General features: G+C 40.3%; 1 protein-coding gene across 1 annotated transcript in view; it reads right to left on the bottom strand.

Annotated features, from left to right (window-relative positions):
* Positions 1-13,461, bottom strand: part of CD4 (CD4 molecule) — a 40,150-nt gene that overhangs the window by 14,780 nt on the left and 11,909 nt on the right. The window contains exons 2-3 of the mRNA XM_036761207.1: positions 10,569-10,734; positions 10,259-10,432 (exon numbers count right to left, since the gene is read on the bottom strand). Coding sequence (XP_036617102.1) covers positions 10,259-10,432; positions 10,569-10,617 — 223 coding nt within the window. The 5' untranslated portion in view covers positions 10,618-10,734. The remainder of the gene's footprint in view (positions 1-10,258; positions 10,433-10,568; positions 10,735-13,461) is intronic.

The raw sequence follows: 13,461 nt of genomic DNA, 5'->3' as shown, positions 1-13,461 counted from the left end.
CCCCAAACTGTCCTTTCTTCCCCCAATGACTGGGGTAGGGGTAGAAAAAAAGAAACTAAATTTTTGTTAATTCTAAAAAATTTTTCCTGTGAGCAATAACTGACTCACCTAAAGTTTTTTTGTTTGTTTTTTAAGTAATCCATGATGTTAGGTGGGTAAGTCAAAGGGACTATTCTGAAGGATAGCTCTCATTTGGATGTCTGTGTTTTGGTACATAACATTAAAAAGTAAGTCTCATTATGTTATCATTACATCTTATATAAACAAGTGCAAAAGATGTGAAATACGTTGTATAGATAGAACTAAGGATTCAGGGTATGGGAAAAATCATTATAGGTTGTTTGACTAGAATACAACATTGGAAGGTCGCGCCATGTTCATAAAAATTAGAAAGGGCAGAAGATCAGATTGGCAAAAATGACAGAAGAGGAAAGTGACAAATGTTGGAGGGGCTGAGGGAAAACAGGCATACTAATGCATTGTTGTTGAAGCTATAAATTGGTTCAACCATTCTGAAGAGAAATTTGAAACCATGCCCCAAAAGTGCATAATTTTTGACAAGGCCTATAACCCACATGAGGCAGTTAGGTGGTTCAGTCGATAGAGCGCTGGGCCTGGAGTCAATAATAGCTGAGTTCAAATCTGGCCTCAGACATTTACTAGCTGTGTGGCCCTGGGCAAGTCACTTAACCTCTCTTTGCCTTAATCCATTGGAGAAGGAAATGGCAAACCACTCCAGTATCTTTGTCAGGAAAACCCCATGGACTGTATTGTCATGATAAGGTCCATGCGGTCACAAATAGTCAGATACAACTGAACAACCGAGCAACAACAATAATCCACATAGATCAAAGAAAGAGGAAAAGGATCTATTTTTTGTCATTTAAAAATTTTTTTTTAGATTTCTTATTTTTAGTTTACAACACTCAGTTCCACAAGTTTTTGAGCTCCAAATTTTCTTCCCCTCCCCCTCCCCCCCAGGATGGCATGGAATCCGATATATGTTCTACATATACCTTCGCCTTAAACTTATTTACACAAGAGTCAAGTTGTAAAGAAGAATTATGAGCAATGGGATGAATCATGAGAAAGAAGAAACAAAACCAAAAAAGAAGAGAAAAAAAAAAAGAGAGAGCAAATGGTTTGCCTCAATCTGCATTCAAACTGTTCTTTCTCTGGATGTAGATAGCGCTTTCAATCATGAGTGAAAACGACCTATTTTTACAAAATTAGTTATAGCAGCTAGGTAGCTAGTGCTGGCTTCAGAGCCAGAAGGACCCCAGTTAAAATCTGGCCTCTGGTACTTCCTAGCTGTGTGACCCTGAGCAAGTCACTTAACCCTGTTTGCCTCAGTTTTAGCATCTATAAAATGAACTGGAGAAGGAAATGGCAAACCACTCTAGTATCTTTGCCAAGAAAACCCCAAATGTGGTCATGAAGAGTCAGACACGACTGAAACTACTTAACAACAACAAATTTATAGCAAATGTTTTGTAATAGCCTCAAATGGAAATTAAGGGGGTGTCCAACTATTGGGTAATAACTAAACAAATTTTGGCACGTGATTGTAACAGAATAATTAAATACTTAATTTATAAATAAAATTAAATATAAAATTAAATAATTAATAATTAAGTAGACAGTTTGAGAGGAAACTGGGAAGATCTCTATGAACTGATCCTCAGTGAAGTGAGCAGAACTAGGAAAGAAATTTACACAATGACAACAACATTTTAGAGCAAAGTAGCTTTGAAAGACTTTAGAACTTTGCTCAATGTAATGACAAACCATGAATCCAGAGTACTAAAGATAAAACACACTACCCACCTCCCACCAGAGAGGCGATGAGCTTTAAATACAAAATGTGACATACATTTTTGGACAGGGCCAATGCAGGAATTTATTCTGCTGGACTATGTATATTTGTTATGATAGTTTTATTTTTCATTATTTTGTTGTTGTTCAGTGGGGCAGGGTGGGGGGGAATCTGCAGCATAAAAATAAGAGAACAAATAAATGAATAAATAAATTTGTGGGGAAAATAACAAAGAACAGACTGCAGAATAGTTTTGTATATAAGGAGGATATATTGCTTTATAGAAATCTACAAACCTGAGATCGGATGCATGACGGAGAAAGAGCATGAACACAAAAGAAGGGCAAAGTAGAGAAGCACTGTCATGGAGGGAATATATTATAGATTGCCCATCTAGACTGAAATAATGTATGATGAATTATTGAAAAAATGCACACAAAGTTGGCATGGGCAGAGGGTATATAGTTTGTAGGGAAGAGGTGCCAGGCATATTAAACCACCCAGGCATCTGCTGGAGATATATCTGCTAAAAGTAGATAAATTTTATTTACTTAATGTTAATTTCATCTTTCAAAAGGCAAAAGAAATGAATGTTAACATAACAAAGAAGGTAGGACAGCTGGCAGTTTTTGTTGTCGTTCAGTCATGTCCAACTCTTCACAACCTATTCTGGCAACGATACTGGAGTGGTTTGCCATTTCCTTCTCCAGCTCACTTTACAGATGAGGAAACTGAGGCAAACTAAGCTAAGTGATTTGCTTAGGGTCATACAGCTAGTGTCAGGAAGACCTAAGTTCAAATCCAGCCTTAGACACTAGCTGTGGGACCCTGGGCAAGTCACTTAACCCTGTTTGCCTCAGTTTCCTCATCTGTAAAGTGAGCTAGAGAAGGAAAGGACAAACCACTCTAGTATCTTTGCCAAGAAAACTCTAGAGTGGGTCACAAAGAGTCGAACACAACTGAAACAACTGAATGACAACAGATGAGTCTTCCTGACTCCAGGCCCAGAACTCTATGCACTGTGCCACCTAGGTGCCCAGAAAGGTAGCAGCTACTGTCATAACCCCTAGAAGTACACCATCTTCTTTAGGGCTGCCCTTAGTCAGTGCAGATAAGAAAGACTTTTGACCCTCAGCTGGCCCACACAGTTGTGTCATCAGACTGAGAGCAAGCACAAGGGACAGAAGGAATGAGGTATCTTTGGTGCAGCAGGACAGGATAGTCATGGTGGCCTATGTTTGCAGGCACCTTCCTCTTTTTGAGTATATGTGTTCTGCTGGACTGTCTCATCCATGGTCAGGGCAACCAGAAAAATGGGCCATGGGCTCAGTTAACCTGCGCCTGAGCTGCTATTTAGAGAATATTTCTCGTCAGTGGGATGTTCCCTTTCAAGAAATCAAGGGGCTTCTTAGAAACTATTCAGTATTCCTGAATGGCCGATAAGAAGAAATTGGTTGCCAAAGAGGAAGCAACAGGAATCTTGGGAGGGAATGTCATCTTAGAATTTGTAAGAGAAAAGAAAGTGGAACACTAGGTATAGCCTAATGTGTGCTTTAGACTTTAAAAGAGTAGATTTCAAAGAGTACAGAGAAAAGCCAGGGTCCCGTGGGCCTGAGATTCTTAAAGGAAAAACAGTTCAAAAGTGATGGGAGGCACTGAAGAAGGAACTTTAGATGATTCACAAATTATTCAGATGAGGGAGAGAAAGAGGTCTAAAGAGACTGCTTTGCAGCAATTTTTGTTGTAGTAAAGAACTGAAAACAAAAGCAGATGCCCCTCAATTGAAGAAGGGCCAAACAAATCATGGCATATTAATGACGTGGAGTATTATTACACCTTAAGAAATAACAAAAGGGATTCTTAGTGGTTACTAGAGTTTTGGCTTTCTTGTTTTTCAATGGAATGTGTGAGGGAGGGGAAAGGAGATAAGAGCTAGTAACAGTGTTGATTAAAAAAAGAAAGAAAGAAAAGAAGAGGATTGAAACATTTATTTTAAAGCTCAGTAGAGAACAGAAGGAAGTTCAATAGGAAAAACTGACAAGCAAGACAGCTTCGAAAGCAAAATGTCAAATTTATTACACTTAAAAAAAAGCAGATCGCACATAATCGAGATTTGTGGTTTTACTCCTTTTTTTGGCTCTACTTTGCATATAGAGGTGTCCTCCTTTTTGGTGGTTAAGTTCAGGATTTTGACAAAATTAATTTTTAAAAAGAGACAAAAACAGGTATAGTTATGATCGGGTGACTAAAGGAACAATGCAGCCCCTGAAGAATAGTGTCGGGAAGGCTAATGCCGCATATAAGCTGAGGCTAGAAGTCAATGCTATGAACAACCAAAAGTGCTTTAAAAAAAAAAAAGCTATGTTAGGAGCAAAAGAAAAAATAAGAAAGACATAGGTCCTTCAGCTGGTGTAGATACGATGATGATAGTATATGAAAGAGGGAAGACAGAACTCCTATTGTGTTTTTGCTTCCTTTATCAAGGAGACTAGTCTTCAGAGAAGGAAGGATAAAATAAAAATGGTTGGCAGAGAACTGAAAACTAAGATAATTAGGCAAAGGTAAGGAGCACCTATCTATCTACAGTGAGTGAATTCAAGTCACCTAATTTGGACAAATTACATCCAAAGATACTGAAAAACGTTTGAGGATATGATTAGTGAATATCTGTCAGGGGTCTGTGGGGAGTCATCAAGTAGTACAAAGAAAAGATGGGTGAGGTGCCGCAGGATTGAAGTTGTCTGGATTTCCAAAAAGTGAGAGAAAGTTGGTAATTCAAACCATAGGCCAATGAGCTCGATAGGGATTCCTGGAAAAATAGTGAAAGGGTCTATTTTCAAGCACTTAGAAATTGTGGTCAGTGGAAGCCAGCATGGTTTAATTAAGATCGAGTCAATACATGGGAGCATTATTTTTGTATGAGGAAAAAACTGGAAACAAAATGAATGCCCATTGGTTGGAAAATAGCTGAAAACTTAGGTATATGAATGTAATGGAATATAGTTGGACTTTAAGAAATAATGAATATGAGGAATTCAGAGAAATGTGAGAAGACATGTGAATTGATAAAAAAGAAGAAAACAGAGGCAGGAAAATAATATGTGCAATAACTACAGTAATGTAAAGGTAATATACCTCTGTACTGCTCTGCCAATTTTCGCTCATCCCCAGAGAGAAGCTACTTATTACCTTAAGTTCTAGAGCAGGGTGGGGAACCTGAGGCCTCAAGGCCACGTGTAGCCCTCTAGGTCCTCAAGTGCAGCCCTTTCACTGAATCCAAAGTCAAAGGGCTGTACTTGAGGACCTAAAGTTTGGATTCAGTCAAAGGGCCACACTTGAAGACCTAGAGGGCCACATGTGCCCTCAAGGCCACAGGTTCCCCAACCCTGTTCTAGAGGAAACCCTGTGGATCTATAGGCTTACACTTAGCTCTGCATTGGTAACTAAAGTGGAGCCAATGAAGGGAGGTCTGATTATATCTTTGCTCCCAAGTAGGTCCAAAACCTCTAGCTACTAGGTGCTAAACTGATGTGGGCGTGAAGCCCCCAGGGTCCTAAGGGGAGTTGCTAAGACCAGAGCCAATAGTAAGAGTTTAAGTTCTGGCGGCTCAGATGATGTTTGATGACAGCTAAAGAGGGCATAAAAAGAGAGAACAGAGCTATTTGCTCAGGGCTCTCATTCTTGGCAATGTGCTGATGTGGAGACTCTGGGCAGCTGTAGTTAAGAGCCCTCCAGTTTATAAACCCGAATATTCGGACTTTGTTAAATTCTGGTAACTATGAATTGAGATTTGAATCAGACAAGGTCTGTCTGTTAATGTTTGCAATTTGTTTGTATTTGCTCTGAAGCTCAGGGTGCTGGCTTTTCCCCCTGAACTAAGTGAATGATATTTGTATGCTGGATTAAAGTAAGATTGTTAACCCCTTAACGTTGCTTTCCTTAGTAAAGCAGATCAAAAGAACCCGTGTTGGCGGCTTTCTGTGTGCTGGTGTTGGGTCTTACACCCCTTCAGCAGCTGCTAGCAGATTGTTGAAATGGGCTCACAAGGTCCTACCAGGGTGCTTCCCATTAATAGTCATTTAGTAGATTCAATGAACTCTTATTAAGGTCATTTACTCAAATGGCATATCAAGAACAGTAATCATAAAACATTCCCCCCATAAACTTGGGGGGAGCACTCTCTCACAAATATACACAGCGTCCATGGGTAGACATCCTATTCTTTGAACCTGCTTCCTTTTTCAGGTAACTGCCTCTCTGTGTTTATGTCTGTCTGGAATATGTGTCTCTGCTCCCTGCTGGATACAATGCATTCAACTAGTCCAGTGGTTCTTATGACAATCTCTTCTCCCCATCCTTCTTGCTACTCTATGGTATAACCCTACAACTGCTTCCAACTCTGGAACTATGAAAACTCCTTCAGGGCTCAGGCATTTGAAACTTCCCGAGGCTTGACTAACTTGCTTGTATAGCCAAACAAAATGTTCCTATGCTGACCAAATCAATGGTGCATTCAAACTTCATAAAGAGATCAAGGTGTAAATTAATCTTGTTTACACTGAATCCTCATCCTGTGAAACTATATTCTGTGACTATATCAACTGAAGTGTGGAAAGGAACCACATCCTTCCATATAATCAATGAAAAAATAGCAAAATATATTATAATTTAGATGAAATGAAATTTAAAATATTTATTCCAAAGGACAGATATTGAAACATACTTATTTTTTTTCTTGATAGAGAGGTGGTAAACTATGTGTGTGGAACATTGCAGTTACTGTTAGACAAAATTGCTGTGTTCAGTTTACTTTGCTTAGCTATTTTCCTTTGTTTTGAAGGAAGGTTCTATGGTGGTGGTGGGAGATATAAGGAAAAAATTGGTATAAAAAAACAAAAATCATTAATAACATATTTTTAAGGGAAATAAATTTTCACTGCAGTGCAAAAAAAAGTCATATGAGATAACCTATTTTGTTTTATTCTAACCTATACATCTAATCTATTTTATCTGTCAATCATTGAAATGCTATAACCATAGTATATCTTGATTTCAAAAAGACAGTTGATATAAATTATACTTCTAGGTGAGATTCCGAGATATGGACCGAATGGTAGTACAGTTAGACACTTTTGGAGGTGTTTGAATTGAGTTGTTTTGACTGGCTGAACCCAAAGAGTCTTGACATTGATCACTGGCAATTTGAATGAAGGTCTCTAGTAGGTTCCACAAGTCTCTTTGTAGGCCTTGTTCTGTTCAGTTTTTTTTTTAAATCGGAGACTGTATGAAGTTATACATGGCATGATAATAAAATTTGTGAATGTCATAAAGCTGAAAGAAATATCTAAGGCATTGGATGACTGACTTGGGATCTAAAAGTAGAGATAAATGTAAAGTCCTGTACTTGGGTTCAAAAAATTAAATGTCCAAGTACAAAATTGAGTGAGCAGTTCATGTGGAAAAAACATGAGACCCAGTATGAGTTAATAATGTGGCATTGTCAATGATGTTACTGATGTGGCAACCAAAAAGACTCATTTGAATTTAGTTTGCACTAATAAAGGCCTAGTATCCAAAATGAGAGAAGTCAGGCTCTGGTCAGACTCCATCCAGAGTACTGTGTTTCCTTCTGGGCATTAAATTTAACAAGTTGTTATTGGGGGAGGCAGGAGTTGGACATAACTATGGCAAAGGCTATGGCTGATACAAGGATCAATTTAAAGAACTAGGAATGTTTTTTTAGCCTGGATAAGAGAAGGTTTGGGTGGGGGGAACATGGTAGCTGTTTTCAAGTATCTAGGGAGTTGTCCTATAGATGAGGGATTATTAGACATGTTGAGTTTTGGCCCAAGTAGGTTAATGGCTATGGTCAAGACATTTAACTTCTCTGAACATTACTTTTCCCTGTCAATAAAATGGGGATAATAATTGTATCTGCCTCTCAAATATTAAAGACCTATAATTGTGGTGGTAGTGGTGGCAGCAGCAGTAACAGAATGAGGAATAAATGAAATGGGAGTGATAAGCCCTGGTTTCTAGCCCGTGATCTAGCCTTGGAAACAACTTCATGGATTCAAGAGATTACATGCCTCCAGATCTGGGTGTTGATTGATCAGCAGGAAGTGATCTCCTAGAAAGCTTATGAATATCCCATGGAAAATACATGGTGTTGAGCCTGTGACCTGGCTCTAATACGGTAGATGTGTGGTGGGAATGAGAACCTGATTATCCTCATTACCTCAGGATCATAGGGTTAGAGCTAGAAGGAACCTGAGAGACCATCTAGTCCAAGAATCGTTTAGGGAACAGTTAAAATAAAGAGCTGTTCTAGCTCAGAAAGACTTTTTTCCCATTGGACTTTCAATTTCATCTACATAGGGGACAGCTAGCAAGGAATTATTCTTCAGCTTATATTTAGAGACCTGCCTGGAGCGCTGAGCTGTTAAGTGACTAGCCAAGGAGAGATCATTGCTGATCTGAAATTTCTACGAAATTCCATCACAACAAATAAAAATCTCTCTAGCATAGACTTTCATTTGGAAATCCTACTTTTTGAGCAATATTCAGCTTGATAACAGTTCTAGTATAGCAAATTAAATAGGAGAATTCCTTGGAGTTGTCATTGTCATGGACTTTATCCATAAGGCAAGCTACGGAAATACATACTAGGTGACTCGGAGTTAGTCAGGGAGGATTTTTTTTGCCAGTTATTTTGAGGAACAGAGTGATATGAACAGAAAGATAACTCCTCAAGACAGACTTCATGCCTTCCTTTTTCTCAGTCTCTCGCCATAGTGCCTAGTATATGCCTTTCTTTACACAATATACAGAAAGTTGTGCATATTAATAATTTTGTAACAAGAAAAAAACTGCCTGAAATTTTTCTGGGGTTTTTTTGTACATATTAAGTGAGAGTCAGGGTGGTATGTCGGATAGAGAGCCGGCCTCAGAGTGAGGAAGAACTGGGTTCAGGTGTTGCTTCTGACAAATATTGGCTGTGTGACTAGCACCTAACCCCTTAGCATCCCAAGTCACTCACTAGCACTGGAGGTTGCAAAGCGGATATCTACCTCCATTGGTAGAGAAAGTTCTTCACAAGTAACTCGAAATACCAATGCAATCATAGGTCCTGTCAAAAATACACATACATAAATGTTTATATATATGTATATTATATATATATATATATGTTTGTATATGATTAACCAGAATCCAATTAATATAATATGACTTTTTTTCTAAACTGTTTTTAATGAGAAAAAGGCAAACACAATGCTCACTGAAAAAATAAAATAAAATGTCTGGGATCAATAAAAAAGACTCTTTCCAATCTTCTATACCTATACTTACAAAAAGCAAGATCAGTGCTCAAAATGATTGAATTGTGGTTTTACCCAATTAATTAAAAAGTCAGTTTCATTCACAGATCTCTATCAATTGCCAATCAATAAGCATTTATTAAACACCTATTTATTAAGCATTGACCTAGGCATTACTATAAAAAAACAAAAATGAAACAGTTCCTGATCTCAAGGAACTTATATTCTGGGATGGAAGAGATGATAAGTACATGCAAAAAAAAAATGGGACAGCTAGGGGGCACAGTAGATAGAGCACTGGGCTGGGAAGCAGGAAGACTTGTCTTCCCGAGTTCCAATCCCCTCTCAGACTTACTAGCTGTGTAATTCTGGGCAAGTCACTTGAGCTGGGGAAGGAAATGTCAAACCACTCCAGTGTCTTTATCAAGAAAACCCCAAATGGGGTCACAAAGAGTCAGATGGGACGGAAACTAATGAAAACACTCACACACACAATAAGCAAAAAGTTGTTAAACACAAGGTCATTAGGGTAGAAGGGAGGGAAGGTGCTAGCAGTTAGGCAAATCAAAAAAGGCAGAAGGTAGTGACAGAGTTAAGTCTTAAAGAAAGTTAGGGATTCTGTGAGATAGAACTGAGGACGGAGTGTGTTCTTGGTATAGGAACCAGTTAGCACAAAGGCCCAGAGATGGGAGAATGAAGTGTCTTATGTAAGGAACAGAGGAAAAAGTTTGTAGGAAGGGAAGGTCTCCATAGGGCTAAAGAGGCACTCAATGGAACGTTGAAACCATTATGAGTGCTTTATGTATTTTCTGTATATGCTTAGGGGTTCCAGTGAGTCTTTTGTACCCTTGTGTCCCATTTTCTGTAGAATGAAATCAAGGCTGTCCTACATGGATATGCATTTGTTACAGTGAATGCTTTGTTCGGGAGCTGAGGATACTGTTGCCCTCATTTAGGGAAACCTATTCATAAGTGATATTTGTAGATTTTCCTGGAGAAACCCAAAGTTGGGGCAGAGAGGGAAAAGGGAAAATGGCCTTTTGTCAGTTAGACCTCAGGATCAGACCCAGTCTGTGTAAGGTCAAAGTTTTGGGAGGGACCCAGGGCTATTGGCTACACTTACCTATCATCTTCGATGGTGAACCTATTCTGAAACCCTTGAGAAGTACAAGTTGGTCCGGTTGTTTCCAGGTAAAGTCCACGTTTTTTTTGCCTGAAGACTTACAAGGCAGTTCAGCAGTTTCCCCAGCCTCACCCAGTATCAGCTCCTTTCCTCCGGTCATAGCAGGTAACAGAACTGGATCCAAGAGAGTGAGAAGTAGGTAAGGGCCAGAAGCAGGCAAAGTTGCTGACTTTTATTTCCTCCCCTGATCCAACAGTGAGATCCAGCTCCTTTGCCATCCCGGCCCCCAAATTCAAGGACTATCACTCACCCAACTGCAGAGCCAGAAGCAAGGTTGGAAAGGTAGCTCCTCTATCCATACTGGCCTTATCAAGGAAGTGAGGAATGGAACCTCCTCCCAGAGGTGCTAGAGTGGGAAGGAGGTCTAGGAGAAGCTTGTCAGAGCTCTGGGGAAATGAGGTCTCTCCTTTGTGATTCTGTGGATTCAAGAGAATTCAATTAATCAACAACCCTTTCATAATGTGCCTACCATGTGGAGATATATTGGAGCAGCAAGATGGTGCAGTGGATAGAGGTCTGGGCTTGGAGTAAGGTTCAACTTCGTGAGTTCAAATCTGACCTCAGATACATACTGTAATGGCAAGTAAAGTGGGACTTTTTGCTGTTTTTTCTTTTGGAATGCTTCTCAGGACTCAGACAATCAAGTGCATTTGATTGAGTCTTGCCCTTGCTTAAGTCACAAGAAAGCCTAAGTCACATGAGTTTGAGTCACATGGTTGCGACACCCTCTGACCCTGAAGAAACGTATATATACTTGGAGGTTAGCATTTTGCTTTGGGGGCTCACTCATTGGAAGAGTGTTCATGTGATTTGGCTAGGCGAGACTCTGAGTAGCCAGTAAGAGGCTGCCCAGCTTTGAAAACCCAGATATTGGCGCTTCTCTCTCCGGTAACTATGTATGTATTGCTATGGACAGATGGTTAGAAGCCCTGTCTGTTGATTTGTGTTATTTGCTCTGTTTATATAATTTCTGCTTGTAATTTCTGTTTGTGTTTTCTCTGAAGTTCAGGGTGCTGATTTTTTTCCCCTGAACTAAGTGAATGATATCTGTATGTTTAATTAAATTGAGATTGTAAACCCCTTTAAGTTGCTTTCCTTAGAAAAGCTGATCAAAGAACCTGTGCTAGCAGCCCTCCTGTGTGCTGGTGTTGTTGGCCTTACAAGCCACAGAAGCTGCTAGTAGCATTGTTGTTACACTTACTTAGCTGTGTGATTTAACCCTGGCAAGTCTTTTAACCCTGTTTGCTTCAGTTTCCTCATCTGTGAAATGAGCTGGAGAAGAAAATGGCAAACCACTCCGGTATCTTTGCCAAAAAAAACCATGAAGAGTCAGACTCAACTGAACAACTATTATGTGGAGGCCACTGAGTTAGTCACTACAGGGGATACAAAGAAGAACAAAATTTTACTTCAGGAGCTTCTAAGTATGTAATTTTTACTTAACTTAGGCTAAACTCTGCTTCTAGGCAGCTTTTATCTTTTGATTCTCATCCATAGAATCATAGATTGAGTTGGAAGGGGCCTTAGAGGCATTTAGAACAAATATAATGCTTCTTTCACTGATGGTTTTTCATGTCCATATTGTCCCAGCTCCAAGCTAAACCATCCCTAAAGATTTTGGAGGCACCCTGCTTCTCAGAGCTAAGGCCCAGTAAGGCCCTGAGTGTGGCATAACAACAATCCTTTGCACTCTGGATGACCTCACCCTCTGGCAAAGTGTATCACCTTAACCAAGCACCAGGTGCTCACTGTCCCCTATTTCCCAGGGACCTGAGAGTCATCCATCATCTTGCTTGACTTGCTCACAGTCCCTGTTCCTTGTAACAGCTAAGTGAACTGAACCAGGTACTGTACCCTGCTGTGAGACAATCAACTTGGAGATTGTTCCCACAGAACCCAGGAATGCCTGCATTGTCCATGCATGAGCCTGCCATGGGAAACTGCTATGCAAGACCTAAGAATGACTATGTCATAGTCAAGCCCACTTCTGTATATAAGCATTGCCTTTACCCCTACATATGAAGGTCTCCTTCTCAGGAGGTGGGGAGGAGGGGGAGGGCTTCCTTGCTTGTAAGTCATTTTCCTCACTGTGAAATGAATTATACCTCTACTTTGTGTCCTGACACACCTGCTTCTGGCCTGCTCTATTCTGCTCAGGCCATTCCTAGGTTAGGGACTGGCCCAGTCTGGACTTCATTCAAAATTCTGCTGACATTAATTAGTGGCAGCTGTTCACGCGATGGAGGTGGAGGTGAAGTCTTGAACCCTCTAGTAGGAGTGGGAATGTACTAGGTACCACTGGAGCTTTCTACAGAGTCCAACCCCCCTCATTTGGCAAGTTCACTGCTCTCACTCCCGCTCCATTACTGACTTGATTGAGTTCACATTTTGGGGGGAAGACCCCAGGGTCCCTCCCTTGACCTGGTTCTGGTAAGGATACCCTCTGCACACCTCTGGTTCTTTGTGCTATGTGCCTCTGGGTTGGGTTTTTTTTTTCTGTACATTTCAGGGCCAGTGTGCCCCTCACCCCATCCCCAACCAGCAGGTTCTTACTTGCCTCTGTTCCAGCTTTGCCCCCCACCCCCACCCCGCCACAGGCTAAGAGAGTGTTTGGTTTGCTAACAGTGCACCTCTGTAATTTGGCCCCTCTGCGTGGCTCTGGTAATTGGTTTTCTAAATTGTATAAACCTCTGGTTTGTGTAATTGCTCATACTTCTGATCTGTATGCCTCGTGTCAACCAGGTAGAATAAGTTCTGTGCACTTCGTTGTTTGTTTTTGTCTTGTCATTTCGTGTGTGCATCTTTGTAAGATGCAGAATGTCTGTGTCATGTTCGGGCTGCGAACTAGATTCTATTACCTTGCAAGGTTTAAAATGCAACCAGCCAGAAAAACTTCTAAGGACTGTAGTCAGAACACTGGGAAAGGCTGATGAGGAACTTTCATAGCTGAAGCAGTTGTCCCAGTAAGCAGGACTAACCGCACCCCCTCCCGCCCCCCACTTTAGGCTTTCTTTGGGAGTTTAGGTTATAAGAAAAAACCTATAAGACACTTTTTCCCCTTGTCATTTCAACCGTTGGCCAAGTTGGAATTACAGAAATAAAGTCAGATAATCAAAGTCGTAGAACTGCTAAAAACATTTTAG

The sequence above is a fragment of the Trichosurus vulpecula genome, chromosome 5 (genome assembly GCF_011100635.1).
Source record: "Trichosurus vulpecula isolate mTriVul1 chromosome 5, mTriVul1.pri, whole genome shotgun sequence".
Classification (NCBI taxonomy): Eukaryota; Metazoa; Chordata; class Mammalia; order Diprotodontia; family Phalangeridae; genus Trichosurus; species Trichosurus vulpecula.
This window is presented reverse-complemented; position numbering and strand designations above follow the sequence as displayed.